Genomic DNA, 21,055 nt, shown 5'->3' on the forward strand with positions numbered 1-21,055 from the left:
TGGAAAAGGGTATTTTATCTCCATTTTACAGATGAGGAAGCTAAGGCATAAAAACGTAACTTTGTGAGGTTATGTGGCAGGCAAGGTCTCCTGTCTTCTAGGTCCATGCTCCTTCCACAAAATCATACTGCTTCTAAAACAGTTCTTTTGATCAGGCAGCATGCTGACTCTACATAGGCTCGCTTTATCAAATGAATATTCCCCAATTCGCTAATCACATTCTAACCAGGACACATCTTTGAAACACATATTATGGCAGGACTGAATAAAATAGCCATTTCATTTTTTCTCCACTTTTAAAATTTTGTGCTTACTTGCTCATGTTTGTTTTTCTTATTTGTACCTATGCTGTTACTCTTTTTTCCAATTGTAAATTTGGATTTATATCCACGTGCCTCTCCCATTTGATTATGAGCTCCTTGAAGGCAGGGACCGCCTCTTTTATTTCCACTGGATATTCTCAAGAGCCAGATGAGGATGGGCTACCCCATGGAGAATGGTGAACAAATCTCAGTCCTATTTCAGGACTGGGAACGGGAGCAAATGAATTGATTACACAGCGGTAGTGGTTTGCACAGTGCCACTTGCACACTCTCATCTTTGTCAGCTGTGCTCCCCCAAGGGACACAGAACAACGAACAAATTGGGAGCCCACTGTGAAATGAACATGAGTGCTTTTTACATGCACGACCCACTAACGGCCAAAGTTACCGCAGCACAGCGCCAATGTTGCCAATCCCGGCTCTGCCACATGTCTGCTTGGTAACCTGGGGCAAGTCACTTAACTTCTCTGTGTGTCAGTTACCTTATCTGTAAAATGGGGATGAAGACTGTGAGCCCCTTGTGGAACGGGGACTGTGTCCGACCTATCTACCCCAACACTTAGAACAGTGGTTAACGCCTAGTAAAGCACTTAAATACCATCACAATAATCTACACCTAATTATTTTCCCAGGTTCAGGAATTTAGTTACTGCCTATCAGTGCAGGCTTTCTTGGCCACACTGCCTGAATTTGTATTTTGTTCATATGGTTCATGATTAAATTGGGTATGATTCCCTCATTACCAAACATTTGAACTAGGATTCACCACAGAAAACACCCTATTATGAATGAGTCATAAAACAGAATTCCAGACAATGATGGAGTCTCTGGTCAGGAATGACAGATCACTCTCAGTCCTAAAGTACATCAGAAGCAAGCCACGCATTCAAGAAAAACTCATATAATATTATTCAAAGCAGTAATCTGGGGTCCAAAGCTATAACAAAATAATTTCACATTTTGCCCCATATCAAAAATCCTGACACCTACGGAGAACAACCTAGAAATCCAAGACTGTAAATTCTAATTGAGCTTCATCTAGGGAGGGCATTGATGAGCTTATGGTTACCAGAGATACAGTCTTTCAGGCATATTGCTATTCTACATCATCATCACCATCATCAGCGGTATTTATTGAGCATCTTCTGAATATGGAACACTGTACTAAGCCCTTGGGAGAGTTCAATAAAAGCTAAAGACGTCATCTGAGCCGCCAGGAAGATAAGCGTGGCAGAGCAGACCGAGCATGATCCCGTGAGACCCAAGACCTGCTGGCTGACTTTGGGCAAATCACTTCACTCCTGCGAGCCTTGGTTTCTGCATCTGTAAAACGGGGATAAATTACCAGTTCTACCAGATGTCTTAGATTTCACTCCCCTATGGGACAGGGACTGTGGTGTGATTATCTTGTATCGATCCCGGCACTTAACACAGTGCTTGACAGAGAGTAAGCACTTAAGTATTTTTCAAAAAAAAGTTGGCGCTCAAATGGGAGGGCCATGATTTACAAGCAGGTGCAATGATTTACAAATAGTGGGAGCAGTAAAGGGAACAAAGGAACGAACGGCAGTATCACACCGCATGAATGGATAAATAAATGAGTGAAAAAACTAAGTACTAAGGATTGTTTTATAAACTTAAGGGCTAAGGGGGCTAATGAGTAGACAACATGGGAGTAGTAGTAGTAGCAGCAGTATTTTTTTGAGCACTCATTGGATACAATGCACTGTACCAAGCTTGAGCACTGTACAATAAGCACATTCCCTGCCCACAAGGAATTTACACTCAAAGGAGACGGTAATCAAAATAAAGGCACACACAACCAAATACAGTGCCTGACACATAGTAAGCGCTTAACAAATACCATCATTATTACTTAATAAGTGCAATGTAAATTAATCAGGGAAAACCTCCTGAAAAGATGGGCTTTCAGGAGGGCTCTGAAGACAGGGAGAGTTACGGTCTGGTGGACGGGATGGGGAGGGAATTTTAAAAAGGGGAAGGTGGTGAGCAAAGAGCCAGAGGCGGGAGAGAATACATTACTCCTCTCTCTTCCTTCGTTCCAGAACTACATCCACATCTACACCCCAGCAAGTAATTTATGCTTTCAGAGAATCCATCTCAATACAAATTAATTAATTCATTCAATCGTATTTAATGAGTGCTTACTGTGTGCACACGACTGTACTAAACACTTAAGAGAGTACATTACAACAATAAACTGTCACATTCCTCAAGCTTACAGTCTAGAAGTGGGGGAGATGGACATTAATTAGAGAAGCAGCGTGGCTCAGTGGAAAGAACACGGGCTTTGGAGTAAGATGTCATGGGTTTGAAACGGGTTTGAATCCTGGCTCCACCACATGTCTGCTGTGTGACACTGGGCAAGTCACTTAACTTCTTTGAGCCTCAGTTACCTCATCTGTAAAATGAGGATTAAGACTGTGAGCCCCAAGTGGGACAACCTGATCACCTTGTATCCTCCCAGCACTTAGAACAGTGCTTTGCACATAGTAAGTGCTTAACAAATGCCATCATTATTATTATTATTATTGTTAATAACAATAATAATAAAGTGATTAGGAAGCACTCCACCAAGACCACATTCAAAAATAAAGCCTAAGGAATAGTTCCTCACAAATGAACGGATGGATAAGTTCTTTTATGGGGTGACACATTCTCTGGAGAAAGGATTTGTGGCTGTCTCACCCTCTCTTTCAACTGGTCATTTCTTGGTTCCTCGAGTTTTAAGTTTCATTTCTTAAATTCGGGCCAAATGGACCGGAATAGATCCTAATTGCCCAACCAATTCATATCTCCTAGTCCACCAGTTCTTTAATACCCATGGAATTACTCTGTTTAAAATCTTATCCAAGAACTGCTAACCACAGTATTTCTCTTATTTCCCTCCACATTGACACAAAGCAAATTTTCAACATTCAGCTAGCAATTTGATATTTACCTCTGTGTCATTTATTCATTCAATCGTATTTATTGAGCACTTACTGTGTGCAGAGCACTGTACTAAGCGCTTGGAAAGTACAGAGGGATCGTGTCTATTTTCTCTATGGTAGTCTCCCAAGCACTTAGTTCAGCAGTCTGCACAGAGTAAAGCTCAATAAATGCTCTCGATTCACTGACGGTATGAGGTATACATATCCGTAACCAGTGGAATTTATTAAGTACCGAGAGCGAGACACTGTACTAAGCTCTTGGAAGAGCACAACAGCTGCTAATTACATACTCCCTGTTCTCAAGAAGCTTTCAATCTCATGGTGTGGAGGGAAAATGGGAAGAATAGATTAAACACAATGTACAGATACAAAATATTGGAAGAAGAACAAGAATTGAGTTAAACGCAGTACATACACAACAGAAAAAAAAACAGCCGAACCAATAGTTGAATCAAAAGCCAAACCAATCAACTTTTGAATCGAAAGTCAAACTTATAGTTTGAGCAGCAGTATGGTGTGGTGAATAGAGTACGGGTCTGCAAGTCAGAAGGTCATGGGTTCTAATTCTGGCCCCACCACTTGTCCACTGTGTGACCTCGGGTAAGTGGCTTAACTTCTCTGTGCCTCAGTTACCTCATTTGTAAAATGGGGATTGAGAATGTGAGCCTTATGTGGGACTCGGACTGTGTTCAAACCCCGTTTGCTAATATCCACCCCAGTGCTTAGTACAGTGCCTGGCATATAGTAAGCATTTAACAAATACCACAGTTATTATATAAATCATATTTTAATAAATATATATGTACACGGGTGAGGAAAATAAGATTAAAGTACGTAAGTGCTAAGGGTGGGTGTTGGGGTGCAATTAACCGGGGAAGGCTTCCTGGAGTAGATGGATTTTGAGGAGGACTTTAAAAATTGGGAGGGCCGGGATCTGACAGTGGGGGGAAAAGAGAGTTCCAGTCTGGGAAAACAATATGAACTAAGGGTACGAGGAGGGAGAGTGAGGTGCAGTTAGTCGGGGAGCTTGAAAGAAGCAAAGAGGGTGAGCTGGGGAGTGGTTGAGTAAAGAGAGCCAATAAGTATGTAGGAATTTTAAACAGGTGACAGTTGTATATTCATCTATTTCATTAGTTACAAAAGCAAAAGCTCAACATTGAAGCAATAATTTATTGTCTGGACTAGATAAATCACACTGTAATTCTAAAACACTTAAATGTAATTTCCACCATATTAAAATAGTAGCAGTTCAAGAGAGTGCTTGGTATTATCATTTTAGCTCCTCTACCCGTCTCCCCTGATGGATTATTTGAAGGGTGAAGAAAAAGCATTTCTTCTTAACTATCCTCACTGGCCTTCCTACTTTCCTGGAAAACTAGAATAATAGCAAAGGCAGGAAGATGGGCAAATTGTGAAAATGAAGAAGAAATAAAAGTGGTGTAATTCATTCATTCATTCATATTTATTGACCGCTGTGTGCCAAGCACTGTACTAAGAGCCTGGGAGAGTACAATGTAACGATAAGCAGATGCTAATAAAATCTCACCTCATCTGAATTTGGTAAACCTTATTTTTAGAAAAACTACTGTCTCCCAAAAGATACGACAAAGAATTACAAGTTCTGACTTAAATTTAGGATGTTTCGGATATTTTTTCCTGGCCATGACTGACAAAAGTGCCTTTTTAAAGTGCATCATCTCTATCATTAACCAATATTTACGGAATTCCCACAAAATCCATCACACTAGTCCATCCACGAATGCTGAGGAGTATGTAATACACATCAATCCACGCTATTTATTGAGCACTTCCTGTGTGCAGAGTACTCAAGACAATCCTGGCGTTTAAGGGTTTCACGACTAGATTAGACGATATAGTAAAGGCACTATAAAAATCTAACAAATGAATAGACAGAGGCAAAGATTTGCTCCCCAAACAATATATACGATTTTACAGTGAGGGACAAAGAGGCAGGCTGACTAGCTGAGGCTGTGTGACTCAGGATTTTGTTTCGCTCACTGGCTTCATGTACAAGGTGAGTTGTAAAATAGGATTAATTTCACAAAAGTCCTGCCAATCAGCTCTGCTGAGAGCATATGTGCATTTGACTGCAGGGAAATAGGCCAAATCCAGTAAAATGCAATTCCTTAAGAGGAGAAATTTACATGTAAATGTTCTGGGACAATTAGGCTTTCCAATTCAACAAGGAAAAGGCGGCAAATCTTACCTCTCCAAAATGAATCACTCACAAATTCTGATGTGCTGCATGATCAGGAAAAATGATCGGACTCCATTTCCTTGGGTAAAAAATAGTTGATGACTTGCTACCAACAGGCTTGAAAATATATTAACCTGTAATAAGAAAGCGGTCCTATTTTACTCTTTGAAACTAAAAAATTAAGAAATGAAATTAATTTAATCGATAGGATCATTTGTAAATTAAACCGTAGTAGTTAAAAATAAAGCTTGAAATGTTTTACTGCATATTTACACTAATCTGGAATGTTCCCAAAACACATAAGAGATAACAGAATTTATGCATCGATTTCAGAAGTTTAGTCTCCCATCATTGGAAGGGTATGAAAATTCAGGTATATGTGATTATGTGGAGTAGTGTCTTAAATTAGACCAGTAGCGGTTTGGATTTATTTACCCCATCCAGCGCTTAGAACAGTGCTCTGCACATAGTAAGCGCTAAACAAATGCCATCATTATTATTATTACTATTATCCTTGCTCTAGGTAGCTAATCCCTTAAAGAGAGGGATTTGTATCCCTTTCAAACTTATTTGTATCATTATTATGGTATTTGTTATGCACTTATTATGTGCCAAGCACTGTACTAAACACTGAGGTACATTTAGAAGATAATCAGGTTGCACACGGTCCCTGTCGCACAAGAGGCTCAACCTCTAGGTAGAAAGAAGTGGAATTTAATCCCCATTGTACAGTTGAGGAAACTGAGGCACAGAGAAGTGAAGTGACTTGCCCAAGTTCATACAGCAGACAAGTGGCAGAGGCAAACTTAGAACTCGGGTCTTCCGGCTCCCAAGCGTGTTGCTCTTTACACTAGGACACATTGCTTCAAAATAGCAGAATCGGGTACTGCATTCTGATTGTCAGGCTGCGTGGGTTAGGATTTTGTTTCGTTCACTGGCTTCATGTACAAGGTGCGCTGTAAAATAGGATTAATTCCACAAAAGTCCCGCCAATCAGCTCTGCTGAGAGTATATATGCATTTGACTGGGAACGTCAAGCTTAACCATTTCGACTCACAATGACATTGGAATTAAATTTGGAACAGGATGAAAATATGTAATTGGACCGCAAAGTTGACAGTGAATTTACTTTGAATGTGTGTAAATCACTAGTTCAAGGGCCACCTTAAAATGTGAAAACAGTGCTTAAAAATGTGAGAGAAAAAGGAAAACTTGCTATAACGTGAATGGTTAGTTTCAGGCTCCCCTGAGAAGCTCTGCACACAGTAAGCGCTCAATAAATATGACTGAATGGGAAGTAAGGTGCCACACCACCCCGTTTCCGTTCTATTTTAAGAGCACTGTGTAAACTACATTTTTAATGCAGATGGATAAAAACTAGTTTGGAATCTTAGATGTATGCACAGTGGTAAAGAAAGAAAATCCCATGAACTTAGTTTAACTAAAATTGTGAAGTTCACTTTTTAGGAATTTAAAGATGTTGCACTCATCTCTGTGTTAGGGGAAAATCTGCCCAGATTCTTTGAAAAAAAAATCATCCTTCTCATAATGGAGTATCACACCCAACTTTCTGCCACTGTATTGAATGAAAAATACATTCTTGAGTATGCCAGGTCATTTTCGGGAGGAAATTTGGCCCGTAAACCTTCAAAACTCCAGCCTCAGCCAAGAGAACAAATGCAGCAAGGTAAAAACCATTCTCTCAGCTAATTCATTGACTCCAGTTGGTGTCAAGTGTCGTGTGCGGAGAGAGAGACTGAATGGGTAAGGTTGCCTTTAGTTCTGCCTGAGGTTTTACAAAGTTGATTCGGCACAACTGGGTGAAATCTATAAACGATCATAATATCTCAGCTCGCAAACCAAGGAGACTCCACTTTTCCAGAGGAGGGGGGAAAATATGAAGTGTGGAATCTATAAACTATCATGATAATATCTTGGCTTACAAACCATGGGGACCCCACTTTTCCAGAGGAGAGGAGGAAAATAAAAAGGGTGGACTATATAAACCATCATTATACTATCTCAGCTTACAACTCAAAGGGACCCACTTTTCCACAGGAGAGAAGAAAGTAAAACAGATGGAATTTATAAACTATCACAATCCTATGTCTGTTGATAAACAAAGGGAACCCCACTTTTCCACAAGTAGGGAGGAATATACAAACTGGAATCTATAAACTCTCATGCTATCTTGGCTTACAAACTATGGGGACCCCATTTTTCCAAAGGAGAGGAGGAAAATAAAGGGTGGGATTTATAAACTATCATAATATATCAATTTACAAACCAAGGGGACCCAACTTTTCCAAAGGGGAGGAGAATAAAATGGATGGAACCTATAAACGATCATATCTCAACTTAAAAATCAAGGGGATCCCACTTTTCCACAGGAGGAGGAAAATAAAACGAATGGACTCTACAAACTATCATACTAGCTCACCTTACAAACCAAGGGGATCCCCCCACTTTTCCAAAGGAGGAAAATACAAGGAATGGGCTCTACAAATTATCATAATAGTTCACCTTACAAACCCAGGGAACCCCCATTTTTCGAGAGGAGAGGAGGAAAATAAGACCGACGGAACCTATAAAAATATCATATCTCACCTCACAAATCAGGTGGACCCCACTTTTCCACAAGAGGAGGAAAAATAAAAAGAGTATTACCAAGCTATTCTACTACTATCTCGGCTTACAAACCAAGGGGACCCCACTTTTCCACAAAAGGAGGAAAAATAAAAAGGGTGGAAGCAAACTATCCTCATTCTACCTCGGCTCATAAACCAATAGGACCCCACTTTTCCACAGAGGAGTTAAAATGAAAAGGGCGGAATCAAACTATCCTCATTCTATCTCGGCCTATAAACCAAGGAGACCCCACTTTTCCACAGAGGAGTTAAAATGAAAAGGGCGGAATCAGACTATCCTCATTCTGTTTCGGTTTATAAACCAAGGAGACCCCACTTTTCCACAGAGGAGTTAAAATGAAGAGGGCGGAATCAAACTATCCTCATTCTATCTCGGCTATAAACCAAGGAGACCCCACTTTTCCACAGAGGAGTTAAAATGAAAAGGGCGGAACCAGACTATCCTCATTCTATCTCAGTTTATAAACCAAGGAGACCCCACTTTTCCACAGAGTAGTTAAAATGAAAAGGGCGGAATCAGACTATCCTCATTCTGTCTCGGTTTATAAACCAAGGAGACCCCTCTTTTCCACAGAGGAGGAAAAACAAAAAGGGCAGAATCAAACTATCCTCATTCTAACTCAGTTTATAAACCAAGTAGACCCCACTTTTCCACAGAAGAGTTAAAATGAAAAGGGTGGAATCAGACTATCAATCAATCAATTGTATTTATTGAGTGTTTACTGTGTGCAGAGCACTGTACTAAGCGCTTGGGAAGTACAAGTCAGCAACACACAGAGACAGTCCCTACCCAACAGCGGGCTCACAGTCATTCTATCTCAGTTTATAAACCAAGGAGACCCCACTTTTCCACAGAGGAGTTAAAATGAAAAGGGCGGAATCAGACTATCCTCATTCTATATCAGTTTATAAACCAAGGGGACCCCACTTTCCCACAGAGGAGTTAAAATGAAAAGGGCGGAATCAGACTATCCTCATTCTATATCAGTTTATAAACCAAGGGGACCCCACTTTCCCACAGAGGAGTTAAAATGAAAAGGGCAGAATCAGACTATCCTCATTCCATCTCAGTTTATAAACCAAGGAGACCCCACTTTTCCACAGAGGAGTTAAAATGAAAAGGGCGGAATCAGACTATCCTCATTCTATATCAGTTTATAAACCAAGGGGACCCCTCTTTTCCACAGAGGAGTTAAAATGAAAAGGGCAGAATCAGACTATCCTCATTCCATCTCAGTTTATAAACCAAGGGGACCCCTCTTTTCCACAGAGGAGTTAAAATGAAAAGAGCGGAATCAGACTATCCTCATTCTGTCTCAGTTTATAAACCAAGGGGACCCCACTTTTCCACAGAGGAGTTAAAATGAAAAGGGCAGAATCAGACTACCCTCATTCTATCTCGGTTTATAAACCAAGGAGACCCCACTTTTCCACAGAGTAGTTAAAATGAAAAGGGCAGAATCAGACGATCCTCATTCTATCTCGGCTTATAAACCAAGGAGACCCCACTTTTCCACAGAGGAGTTAAAATGAAAAGGGCGGAATCAGACTATCCTCATTCTGTCTCGGTTTATAAACCAAGGGGACCCCACTTTTCCACAGAGGAGTTAAAATGAAAAGGGCGGAATGAGACTATCCTCATTCTATCTCAGTTTATAAAACAAGGAGATCCCACTTTCCCACAGAGGAGGAAAAATAAAAAGGGCGGAATCAAACTATCCTCATTCTATCTCAGTTTATAAACCAAGGGGACCCCACTTTTCCACAGAGGAGTTACAATGAAAAGGGCTGAATCAGACTATCCTCATTCTGTCTTGGTTTAGAAACCAAGGGGACCCCGCTTTCCCACAGAGGAAAAATAAAAAGGGTGGAATCAAACTATCCTCATTCTACCTCGGTTTACAAACCGAGGGGACCCCTCTTTTCCTCAGAAAGGGGGCGCGTAATGGGCGGGGCCCTTTTCCTGAGGCGTTGGCGGTTGTGCCCGGAGGCAGGGGGATGGACGGGTTGACCCCGGGGCGCCTCAGGCATCCCGCGGGGATCACGTGGTACCGTCTGACTCCCCCCCGCCCTCGCGCCACCTGAGCCGCTTTTCCCGCCGGGCAGCGCGGCGGGAGGGGAGGGGGGAGGCTGAGGCGCGGGCCGAGCGGCGGGACCCACCCCTCCCCTCCCCACCAACGGCCCCTCGGGCTCCTCTCGCGATCGGAACTCGCCGGGGCGCGAGCTGGAGGGAGGGAGGGGTCGCCTTCATTAGTGAGGGAGCGGGGGGGGGGGGAGACGCCCTCCTCACCCTGCCTCCGTACCGTCCGCCACCCCCCGCGGTGGGGCAGGTGGAAGAGTCCGGCGCGCGAGCCCCGCAACCGCCACCGCGCCCCCCAGCGCGGGCCCTGGGCGGTGCAGCCCGCCGCAACTTTCTTAAAGGGACCCCAACACCGTACAGGTGCCGGGACGGGGACGAACACCTGCGGGTTTGACCCCCCCCCTCAAAAAAACCCCCTCCACTTTTATACCTCAAGTAGGTATTCATTCAGTCAGTCAGTCTGTCAGTCGTATTTATTGAGCGCCTACAGCGTGCAGAGCACTGTACTAAGCGCTTGGGAAGTCCAAGTCGGCAACAAATAGAACCGGTCCCTCCCCAACAACGGGCCCGCAGTCTGCAAGGGGGAGGCAGGCAGCAAAACAAAACGTGGAGACAGGTGTCAAAACCGTCAGAATAAATTCACTCGTTCACTAGTATTTATTGAGCGCTTCCTGCGTGCAGAGCACTGTACTAAGCGCTTGGGAAGTATGTCGGCAACATAGAGAGACGGTCCCTATCCGACAACGGGCTCACAGTCTAGAATATAAAAGTCATGTGCCTTTATTTCTTTTTTTTCTTTGCAATGCATCTTTGAAAAGGGATCATTCATTCACTTATTCAATCGTATTTATTGAGCGCTTACTGTGGGCAGAGCACTGTACTAAGCGCTTGGGAAGTCCAAGTCGGCAACATAGACGGTCCCTATCCGACAACGGGCTCACAGTCTAGAATATAAAAGTCATGTGCCTTTATTTCTTTTTTTTCTTTGCAATGCATTTTTGAAAAAGGATCGTTCATTCAATCATTCAATCGTATTTATTGAGCGCTTACTGTGGGCAGAGCACTGTACTAGGCGCTTGGGAAGTCCAAGTCGGCAACATAGAGAGACGGTCCCTATCCGACAACGGGCTCACAGGCTAGAATAAAAAAGCCATGTGCTTTTATTTCTTTTTTTTCTTTACATCGCATTTTTGAAAAGGGATCATTCATTCACTCATTCAATCGTATTTATTGAGCGCTTACTGTGAGCACAGCACTGTACTAGGCGCTTGGGAAGTCCAAGTTGGCAACATCTAGAGACGGTCCCTACCCAACAGCGGGCTCACAGTCTAGAAGGGGGAGACAGACAACAAAACAAAACATATTAACAAAATAAAATAAATAGCATAGTAAATATGTACAAGTAAAATAGAGTGATAAATCTGGATCATACCTGGCAGGAAAGTTTAAAGCCCAAAGAATCCTTCTGAAATCTATTTATTTTTTTAATTCCCTCCCCCCCCGAAAGTAGTTGCCGACTCGTACTTCCCAAGCGCTTAGTACAGTGACAGTAAGCGCTCGATAAATATGAATGAATATGCATATGCTAGAGCTCCAGGGCCCCCGATTCCCACAGCCAGGAGGGGAGTTTAGGCTTCCTGGAGAAGGCCAAAGTTGGGAGGAGGTAGAGGGATTGAAGAGCAGGGGAGGAGAAGGCCATGAGGAGGTGGAGGGGGTGGGGGGGGGAGGATTTGCCAAGCAGGGAGGAGGAGGAGGGGGAGGATGAAGACCTCACCGACGCCGCTGGGAAATGCTGCAATCCCCTTGACCCTGCCCTGGAATTGACCCTGCCAAGGGACCTGCTCGCCTACTGCGCATGCTCCAGGCTGGACAGCTCCAGAGAGGGAAATTTAAAAACGGTTAGGAGAGTGAGACAGCAGCCAAATTACAGAGAGGGAGAGAGAGGGGGATCCCCCTTAGAGACCCCGAGCAGCGCAAGCCGCGGCCGAACCTCCTCCAGGCACCACCTTGCAAGGTTTGCTTTGCTCTCCGTCAGTCGAGGATGTTGCTTTTGGCGGACGGGTGGATTGGGAGCTGCCAATCCACCTAGGCTCCTCGCAGAGGGAGACCTGCAGTCTGTGTGGTCCGTCTGCGGTTTCTGATTTGCTTCCCTCAGCTCTCCTCGGCTTCTGGACCACTTTTGGTCCCTGGCAGGTTCCTATTTTCAAGCCGGCGTGGTGGCAAATGAGTACTTTGGGGGACAAACCTGGGGGCCGCGCCTGTGGCTGGTCCGCTCGCTTGGAATGGGAGGGGTTTTTCCGTGTTACCACTCCGCAGGATCGTTCCTAAATAATGGCCTTTAATTTCATTGGTAGAGGGGTATTTTTGAGCCGTCGAAAGGACGTAGATGTGTGGTCAGTAGGCTTGCGCTGTTGATTTTCTGTGGGGATAAGGGCCGTCTGGGATTTCTTTATTTCAAAGTTTAGTTTCTCTGTGAGGTGAAAAAAATCTTTGATTTTAACTGAAACTAGTGGTACACTTTCCAGATAATGACATTTCGGGGTAAGGCCCCCTCCCGTTCTCGTTAGTTCCAAAGAATCGAGCGCTTAGTACAGTGCTCTGCACACAGTAAGCGCTCAATAAATACTATTGAGTGAATGAATGGAAACTCAGCCACGTAGTTTCATTTATTCCTAAATAGTCAACACATATACAGTTATGTGTAGAAAGGGTGGTTCCAAATGCATTATGTGGAAAAATGTACCAACACCCAAAAACCTTTTAGGTTGGGAGGGATAATTTTTTATAAATTTAGTTTTGTAGTTTTGCTGTTGAGACCCCCTCCTTTTAACATCTCTTACTAGCATTTTTGTCTTTTGTCTTCTCTTTTTCCAAGGAGATGATAGAAAGTGATATCTCATCCATAATGTCAGGAATTATTAGAAATTCAGGGCAAAATCATCACGCGAATTCGCAGGAATACAGGTGAGGATCTGTATGTTTGTTTATCCCACTGCGTCTCCCCGTCTCAAGGTATATTTGCTAGCATCTACTGTATTTTTCCTCATCCTAGACAGTGTGTGCCCATCGATTACATCCACAGTGATAGTTCTGGGGAAAATCTGGGGCTCTAAGAACCTCTTCCAGCCGGTTCCATTAGTGCTGCTTGTTGAGCTGACTGTTGATTAAAATTAATGGACCCTTATTAGAGACCTGTGTCGGACAAAAGCACCGTGAAATCCTGTGAGACCCTTCATGGGTTGAGTACAGGCAGAGATTTCTATTATGTATCCAAACACTAAAAACAAATCCATTCAGGTCCTTCAGCTAAATTTGACTCATAATGACGTTAAAAACCCTTCCCACTTCTATTGGGGAAGTCTCTGAGAGGTCAGATTTCTTTGGCTCTTCCTGAACGCTCCTGAGGATCTGGTGGCAACGTTTTAAGTGGCTTTGACACTTTGCAAGTAGTTCTGTCTGTGGCTTGGAAAAAGAGGGGTGAGGGTGAGGGTGAGGGTAGGGTACTATTGGGAAATGCAACCACCTCTACCCCCACACACCTTTTCCCTGGTCTGCCCGGAGGATTCAATCCGGCGACTCCGGCCAGCTGGCCGGCCCGGTGGTTTCCGACGGATCTCCCGTCCTTCCCCCTGGCCTGGAATGCCCTCCCTCCGCATATCCGCCAAGCTAGCTCTCTTCCTCCCTTCAAAGCCCTACTGAGAGCTCACCTCCTCCAGGAGGCCTTCCCAGACTGAGCCTCCTCCTTCCTCTCCCCCTCCTCCCCATGCCCCCCGCCTTACCTCCTTCCCTTCCCCACAGCATCTGTTTATATGTATATATGTTTGTACATATTTATTACTCTATTTATTTTACTTGTACATATTTATTCTATTTATTTTATTTTGTTAATATGTTTTGTTTTGTTGTCTGTCTCCCCCTTCTAGACTGTGAGCCCGCTGTTGGGTAGGGACCATCTCTATATGTTGCCAACTTGTACTTCCCAAAAGCTTAGTACAGTGCTCTGCACACAGTAAGCACTCAATAAATACGATTGAATGAATGAATGAATGAATGAATGAATGAATTTATCTCCTCCTTGAAGTACAGGATTGGAGAGGTGGACTGGGGATGGGGAAAACAGGGAAGTGGGGACTGGAGGGAGGTGAGGTAGGGCTTGAGGCCTGGGAGGGAAGCTTAAAGGTGGCTACTGACCCCAAGGAGGCAGGGCTTTCCATTTGGCTACTGCTTTCCCCACCCCAGCTGGGCAACCCAGCAGCTCCTTGACACCTTAGTGCCAAGCTGAGCCATGCAGCGGGCGCGTGCAGGGAAAACCAGCTCCCGGGGGGTGGTTTGGAAAGGGGAGGGAATGGGTCTATCAGAGGCTCAAGGAAGTTCTGTTGAGGGAGATCCACAACAGATATGGGTGAGGGGGCATTAGTGAGGGAATGAAGGCTAGATATTACATGGGGTCGGGAGAGTGGTTGAGTAAGGATGATGAGTCTGGGTGTAGAGGAAGAGATAGGGGTGTGAGTGTGTGTGAGAGATGGGTAGTGAGTGGATAAAAGCTGTGAACCCTGGACTCGGAGACGATTTACCCCCCTTATTCCAAACTGTAGGGTGGCCACGAGGGTCCTGGGGAGTAGGGCCTCTGCCATGAAGGGAGCCCCCCTCTCACCCCTGAGCCAGGGAGCCACGGAGAATCACACAGAGCCACTGGGCAATTATCCTGTGGAAGCTGGGCACTGGGAAGGGGGAAGTAGCACAGACAGTCTCATAGGTTTTCAGCCCTCCCCCGCTCCATCCATCCCGCCCTCTCCCTGGCTCTGGCCCTGTCCCCCTCCTCCTCCTCTTCCTCCTCCATGTCCCTGCCTCCGCCTCTCTCTCTCCCTGTGTCCCAGTCTCCTCTTCATTCCCTGCCTCCCAATCCAGGGCTCCCATGCCCCCTCCCAGTCACCCTCTTCCCGTCTCCTGTTCTCCCTGCCCCAGCACCCCGCACCCCTTGCTCTCACTTTCCCCGCATCCCCGCACCTCCGGGTTGATCCCTGAGGAGCTGGGGGGGGCGGGATAATGGGGGGCCGGGGGAGAACAGATCAGTCAGCCCCCATCAGCTATATTTCCCGCCATCAGCCCCAGGCTAGGCCGGGCCTAACCAGACTGGACCCAGGGGGAAAAGGGCCACCAATTAGAGGATGGACTGGGCCATGGCCTAGTGGTGAGATCCCGGGCCTAAGAGTCAAAAGCCCCTGACTTCTAATCCCAACTCCACCTCTTGTCTGCTGTGTGACCTTGGGTGAGTCACTTCTTTACTTCTCTGGGCCTCAGTTACCTCATCTTTAAAATGGGGATTAAAACAGTGAGCCCCATGTGGGACAGGGACTGTGTCCAACCTGATTAGCTTGTGTCTACCCCAGTGCTTAGAAAAGTGCCTGATGCATAGTAAGCACTTAACAAATACCATTATTATTATTATACCAATAATTGTGGTTCTTGATAGGCACTTACTTTGTGTCATTACCTAATCAGCTCAGACATCATCCCTGTCCCACACTGACTCCCCCTTTTACAGATAAGGAAACCGAACCCCACAGCACTTATGCCCATATCTTTAATATATTTATATTGATGTCTATCTCCCAATCTAGACTGGAAGCTCATTTTGGGCAGGTGATGTAACTGTTTATTGTTATATTGTACTCTCCCAGGTGCTTAGTACAGTGTTCTGCATACAGTAAGCACTCAGTAAATACAATTGAATGAATGAATGAAGTTTTAGGCGATAGGGAAGTGCTTAAATGGAGGGACATAAGGGCAGAGATTAATAACCCATCAGGGAAGACCTGAGTGAGCTGTGTCCTTTGCAAGACTGCTAACCTCCCTGATCTCTAAAAACTGCCATGACAGCCCACCCCCACTTTCTAACCTCCCACCCAGGGAGGGAAGGGGAAATAGAAGCTGGGAAAGCCTCACATGCTATTTGTCTATCTGGTACATATATGCCTATCTATAACTTTATCTACCTACCTATAAATTCATGGACATATCTAAAGATTATTTCACTCAGTCAATTATATTTGAGTGGTTACTGCCCGCAGAGCATTGTACTAAGGTCTTGGGAGAGTACACTCTGTAAATACGATTGAATGAATAAATTACAGATTTGGACATAAGTGCTGTGGGGCTGGGAAGGGAGGGATGAGAAAAGGGAGAAAGTCAGGTCAACAGAGAAGGGAGGTGAAGAAAAGGAAAAGAGGGCTTATTTGGGAAAGGCCTCTTGGAGGAGGTGGGCCTTCAGTAAGGCTTACAGGGGGAAGTGAGGACCTGTCTCCCCCTCTAGACTGAAGCTCAATGCGGGCAGGCAATGTGTCTATCAACCTGGTTACATTGTACTCTCCCCAGTGCTTAGTACACTGCGCTGTACACAGCAAATGCTCAATAAATATGATTAATTGATTGACTGGTAGATGTGCTGACATCAGGGTTACTGAGGTGGATTGACTAGTGGTTGTTTATGCAAGACATATATTTATTTATTCCTGGGGGTTTTATTTCATTCTGTGCAGTTGCAGAATAAAAACGAAAATTTCCAAGGCGGAATTTTTTTTAAAATTTACCCCTCTGCAGATTTGGGTTATTAGATGAATCAAACTTCTAGTCAGCCACTGCTTATGAGGGAGGACTTTCTGTATCCCTAACTCAATGGAATCGTTTGGAGATACATACTGATCGTGGGCACAGAGTGACTGTTCGACTCCTATTTGGCTTGCTTGGATTCTCATTCTTTGATGATTTCAGCTGAACTTGGCAATAGGTGCAGCTGATATAGAGAAAGGTCAATAGTTTGGCTATTTGTATCTATTTCCTAAAACATTGCCACTCTGCAACCTAAAGTGGCACTGTTCCCTTGGAAGTCTGTGGGTATTTCTGTGAAAAAACAGAGTAAAGAACAATGTTGTTTCTGGGTTCAATGGAGTCTGTATCCCCAGTGACATCTCAGAGCTACATAAGCCTCATCATCTGTGCCCAGATCCCGTGTCCCAAATAGTCTGACCTTTCACGTGGCGTTTCAGTCCCGGTGCAACTGCTTATAATAATAATTGTGGTATTTGTTAAGTGCTTACTATGTGTCAGGCACTGTACTATGCGCTGGAATAGATACAAGATAATCAGGTTGGACACAGTCCCTGTCCCACATAGGCCTCCCAGTCTCAATCTCCATTTTACAGATGAGGTAACAGGCACAGAGAAGTAAAGCAACTCACCCAAAGTCACACAGCACACATGTGTTGGAGCTGGGATTAGAACCCAGGTCCTTCTGACTCCCAGGCTTGTGCTCCATCCACTGGGCCACACCGCTTCTCAACTGCTAGCCTTCCAGGCCCAACATCTTCCATCTTGAAAGGTATCAATCAATCAATCATATTTGATGGCCTACTGTGGGCAGAACACTCTACTAAGTGCTTGGGAAAGTACGCTATTACAATATGACAGACACATTCCCTGCCCACAGCAAGCTCACAGTCTAGAGGGGGAGGCAGACGTTAATATAAATGAATAAATGACAGATATGGACATAAGCGCTGTGGGGCTGAGGCAGGGATGAATAAAGGGAGCAAGTCAGGGAGATGCAGAAGGAAGTGGGAGAAGAGGAAAGGAGGGCTCAGTCAGGGAAGACTTCTGGGAGGAGAAGTGCCTTCAATAAGGTTTTGAAGGTGGGGAGAGTAAGTGTCTGTCGGATACGAAGAGGGAGGGCGTTCCAGGACAGAGAGAGGATGTGTCTCTCCTCACCCTTTCCACTCCACATGTCCCTCTCCTGTTTGTGTGGAAGAACAAAAAAAGTCTTCAGGGCATGTTGTATTCATTCGTTCAGGCATATTTGTCGAGTGCTTACTGTATGCAGAGCACTGTCCTAAGCGCTTGGGAGAGTACAATATATGAATAAACAGACACATTCCCTGTCTACAACTAGCTTACAGTGACTCTCTTATCTCCAGAGGACGGCAGGGAAAACGCACCCGCTTTTTATAGGGTGTTTTGCAGTTTGAAAAATCCATGTGGTTCTCTGACCTCGGGGTCGGGGAATGGTCTTGTCCCCGCCTCCCTAGCCGTCCCTCCTCCAGCTCCCCCTGGTTTCCCTGGTTGTGGCCGTTAGTTTCCTATGGCCCTGCCAGGAGAGGATGTGCAGCAGCTGGACTAGCCCAGCGTAGCCCCTTAGGGGCCATCAGGAGACACTAGACTGACACTTCCTGAAGCAAGTCGGCCTCCGCGGCACGGCTCAAAGAGCCTCTTGCAAAGCGTTCCGCCTCAACGCGGCCATGGGCCCAGAGATGGGGAAAAATCAATCAGCGTGGCTTAGTGGATAAAACACAGGCCTGGGAGACAGAAGGACCTGGGTTCTCACCCCGGCTCTGCCACGTGTCTGCCGGGTGACCTCGGGCAAGTCACTTCGCTTCTCTCGGCCTCAGTTACCTCATCTGTAAAATGGGGATTAAGACTGGGAACCCCATGTGGTTAACACCCGATTCACTTGGGTCTACCCCGGCACTTAGAACAGTGCTGGGCACGTAGTAAGTGCTTAAAAAATGCCATAATTATTATTGAGCATTTACTGTGTGCAGAGCACTGTACTAAGCGCTTGGGAGATTACAACTGAATTTGCAGACATGTCCCCTGTCCAGGAATAATAATGATGGTATTAAGCGCTTACTATGTGCCAAGCACTGTTCTAAGCACTGGAATCTGACCGACCTGTCCCTCCTTGCTCCCAGAATTAAGAAGTCCAAAACCCAAATCTATATCCCAAACTAGTTCTCCATCAAGACCCAGGACTCTCAGTTACAATTATGTGGGTCAAATGGACATCTCTACGAAGGGTTTTCACCGAAAGGTAGATAGGATAAAAGTGACCTTTCACAATCGTCAACCCCTTGAACAGGCCTGCCGTCTCAATTTTCCCCAACCTATCTCATTTTTTTCCAAAACAACTTTTGTAATATTCAGTGGAAGACTTAGATATTGGGTGGAATTTCCTTCCTATTGCCATTAAAAACCCAAAAAATGTAAAACTTTTTACTCTAAAGGGTTGGGTTCCAGAATATTGTGGTGGGACAAGCACTGGCAGAGTCAGACAGTTCAATATTTCTGGTTTGCACTGCTCTCAGTGGGGTTAAATCCACAAACATCAGGACAGCTGCTTGGTCCAATTGTTAACCTATTATTAAGTCCCATATGTCAGGGGGCTGAGGATGTCACTCTGACTTCCATACCGTTAGGCAAACGGAGACGCAGCTGTGAATTCAGGAAAACACTCTCTCTCTCTCTCTCTCTCTCTCTCTCTCTCTCTGTGCCTCTGTCTGTCTCTCATCCAACCTGAGCTTAGGCATTGGCATCACAAACACAGGACATCCACAAACTATAAAGTTCAGATGTTGATGAAAAAAATGAAATAGTTCATCAGGTAATTTAAAATAAAACTCACCCCCTTATCCTAGCCCATTACTTTAGCATCTCTCCAGAAGATGTTTTTTCTAGTGAGTGTCCCCAAAAGTGGCTTAAAAAAAAGAAAGAATGGCTAAAGCGGTGAAATACTCGAGTATTTCCATTGTCGGGGCTGGCAGTCCCATATTGGGCCTTTTCAGCCATACTTACAGTCTTTGGGAAACTTCGCTGTCACGGGCAAAAATCTTCCAATAAAAAGGACAACTATATATTTATACCGACAGCATTCTTAGTTTCAAATAGTCTTATTATTACCATGGTATTTGCTAAGTGCTTACGATGTGTCAGCACTGTTGTAAGCACTGGGGTAGGTACAAGTTAGGTCAGATACCCTCCCTGATCCCTATGGGGCTCCTGGTTGAATTAGGAGGGAGAACAGGCATTGAAATACCATTTTACAGATGAGGAAACAGGCCTGGAAAAGGTTACATGGCAGGCAAGTGGCAGAGGCAAAATTAGAACCCAGGCCTATGCCCCTTCTACTAGGCTGTGCTGCCATATTTTGAAGGCAGTATGAGGTAGTCCAAGTAATTTAGCTATGAAGCACTAAGCCATATAGCCTCTGTTCAACAGGGTTATTTTTGTTAGTGTAACCTAATTCCATTGTAAGGTCTTGGCAGGAAAAGTTTGTGTCTTTGACTTCCTTTTTAAAATATTCTTATGGTGTTTGGCCCTTATTAGGCACTAGGAACTGTACTAAGTGCTCGGATAGATACAAACTAATCAGGTTGGACCTAATACTTGTCCCACACGGGGCTTGTGCTTTTAGTCCCCATTTTACAGATGAGGTAAATGAGGCACAAAGAAGTGAAGGGACTCGCCCAGGGTCACACAGCAGACAAGTGACAGAGCTGGGGTTAGAACCCTGGGCCTTCTGACTTCCAGGGCACCCTGCTTCTTCAGCGTGGCTCAGTGGAAAGAGCCCGGGTTTGGGAGTCAGAGGTCGTGGGTTCTAATCCCGGATCCGCCACATGTATGCTGTGTGACCTTGGGCAAGTCACTGAGCCCACTGTTGGGTACGGACTGTCTCTATATGTTGCCAACTTGTACTTCCCAAGCGCTTAGTACAGTGCTCTGCACACAGTAAGCGCTCAATATATAGGATTGATTGATTCTCTGAGCCTCATTTCCTCATTTGTAAAATGGGGATTAAGACTGTGAGCCATACATGGGACAACCTGATCACCTTGTAACCTCCCAGTGCTTACAACAGTGCTTCGCACATAGTAAGTGCTTAACAAATGCCATCATTATTATTATTATTATTGCATTGTACTCTCCCAAATAACTTGTACATGAAAGACACTCAATAAATACTATGATGATGTTGATAAATAGTCAGAGCAGTAGAATTAGCA

The 21,055-nt window shown here is 44.7% G+C and overlaps 1 protein-coding gene and 1 long non-coding RNA gene across 2 annotated transcripts in view; one reads left to right on the top strand and one right to left on the bottom strand.

The window, feature by feature from the left end:
* Positions 1-5,503: 5,503 nt before the first annotated feature.
* On the bottom strand, positions 5,504-10,156 carry LOC119942836. Its single transcript, XR_005455402.1, has 3 exons — positions 10,037-10,156; positions 8,103-8,124; positions 5,504-5,574 (listed from the first exon to the last, which is right to left on the bottom strand). It is a non-coding gene; the product is annotated as an uncharacterized LOC119942836 (long non-coding RNA).
* Positions 10,157-13,101: 2,945 nt separating this feature from the next.
* FOXN4 (forkhead box N4) overlaps positions 13,102-21,055 on the top strand; it is a 30,984-nt gene continuing 23,030 nt past the window's right edge. The window contains exon 1 of the mRNA XM_038763647.1: positions 13,102-13,187. Coding sequence (XP_038619575.1) covers positions 13,102-13,187 — 86 coding nt within the window. The remainder of the gene's footprint in view (positions 13,188-21,055) is intronic.

This window comes from Tachyglossus aculeatus, chromosome 21, assembly GCF_015852505.1.
Source record: "Tachyglossus aculeatus isolate mTacAcu1 chromosome 21, mTacAcu1.pri, whole genome shotgun sequence".
Lineage (NCBI taxonomy): Eukaryota > Metazoa > Chordata > Mammalia > Monotremata > Tachyglossidae > Tachyglossus > Tachyglossus aculeatus.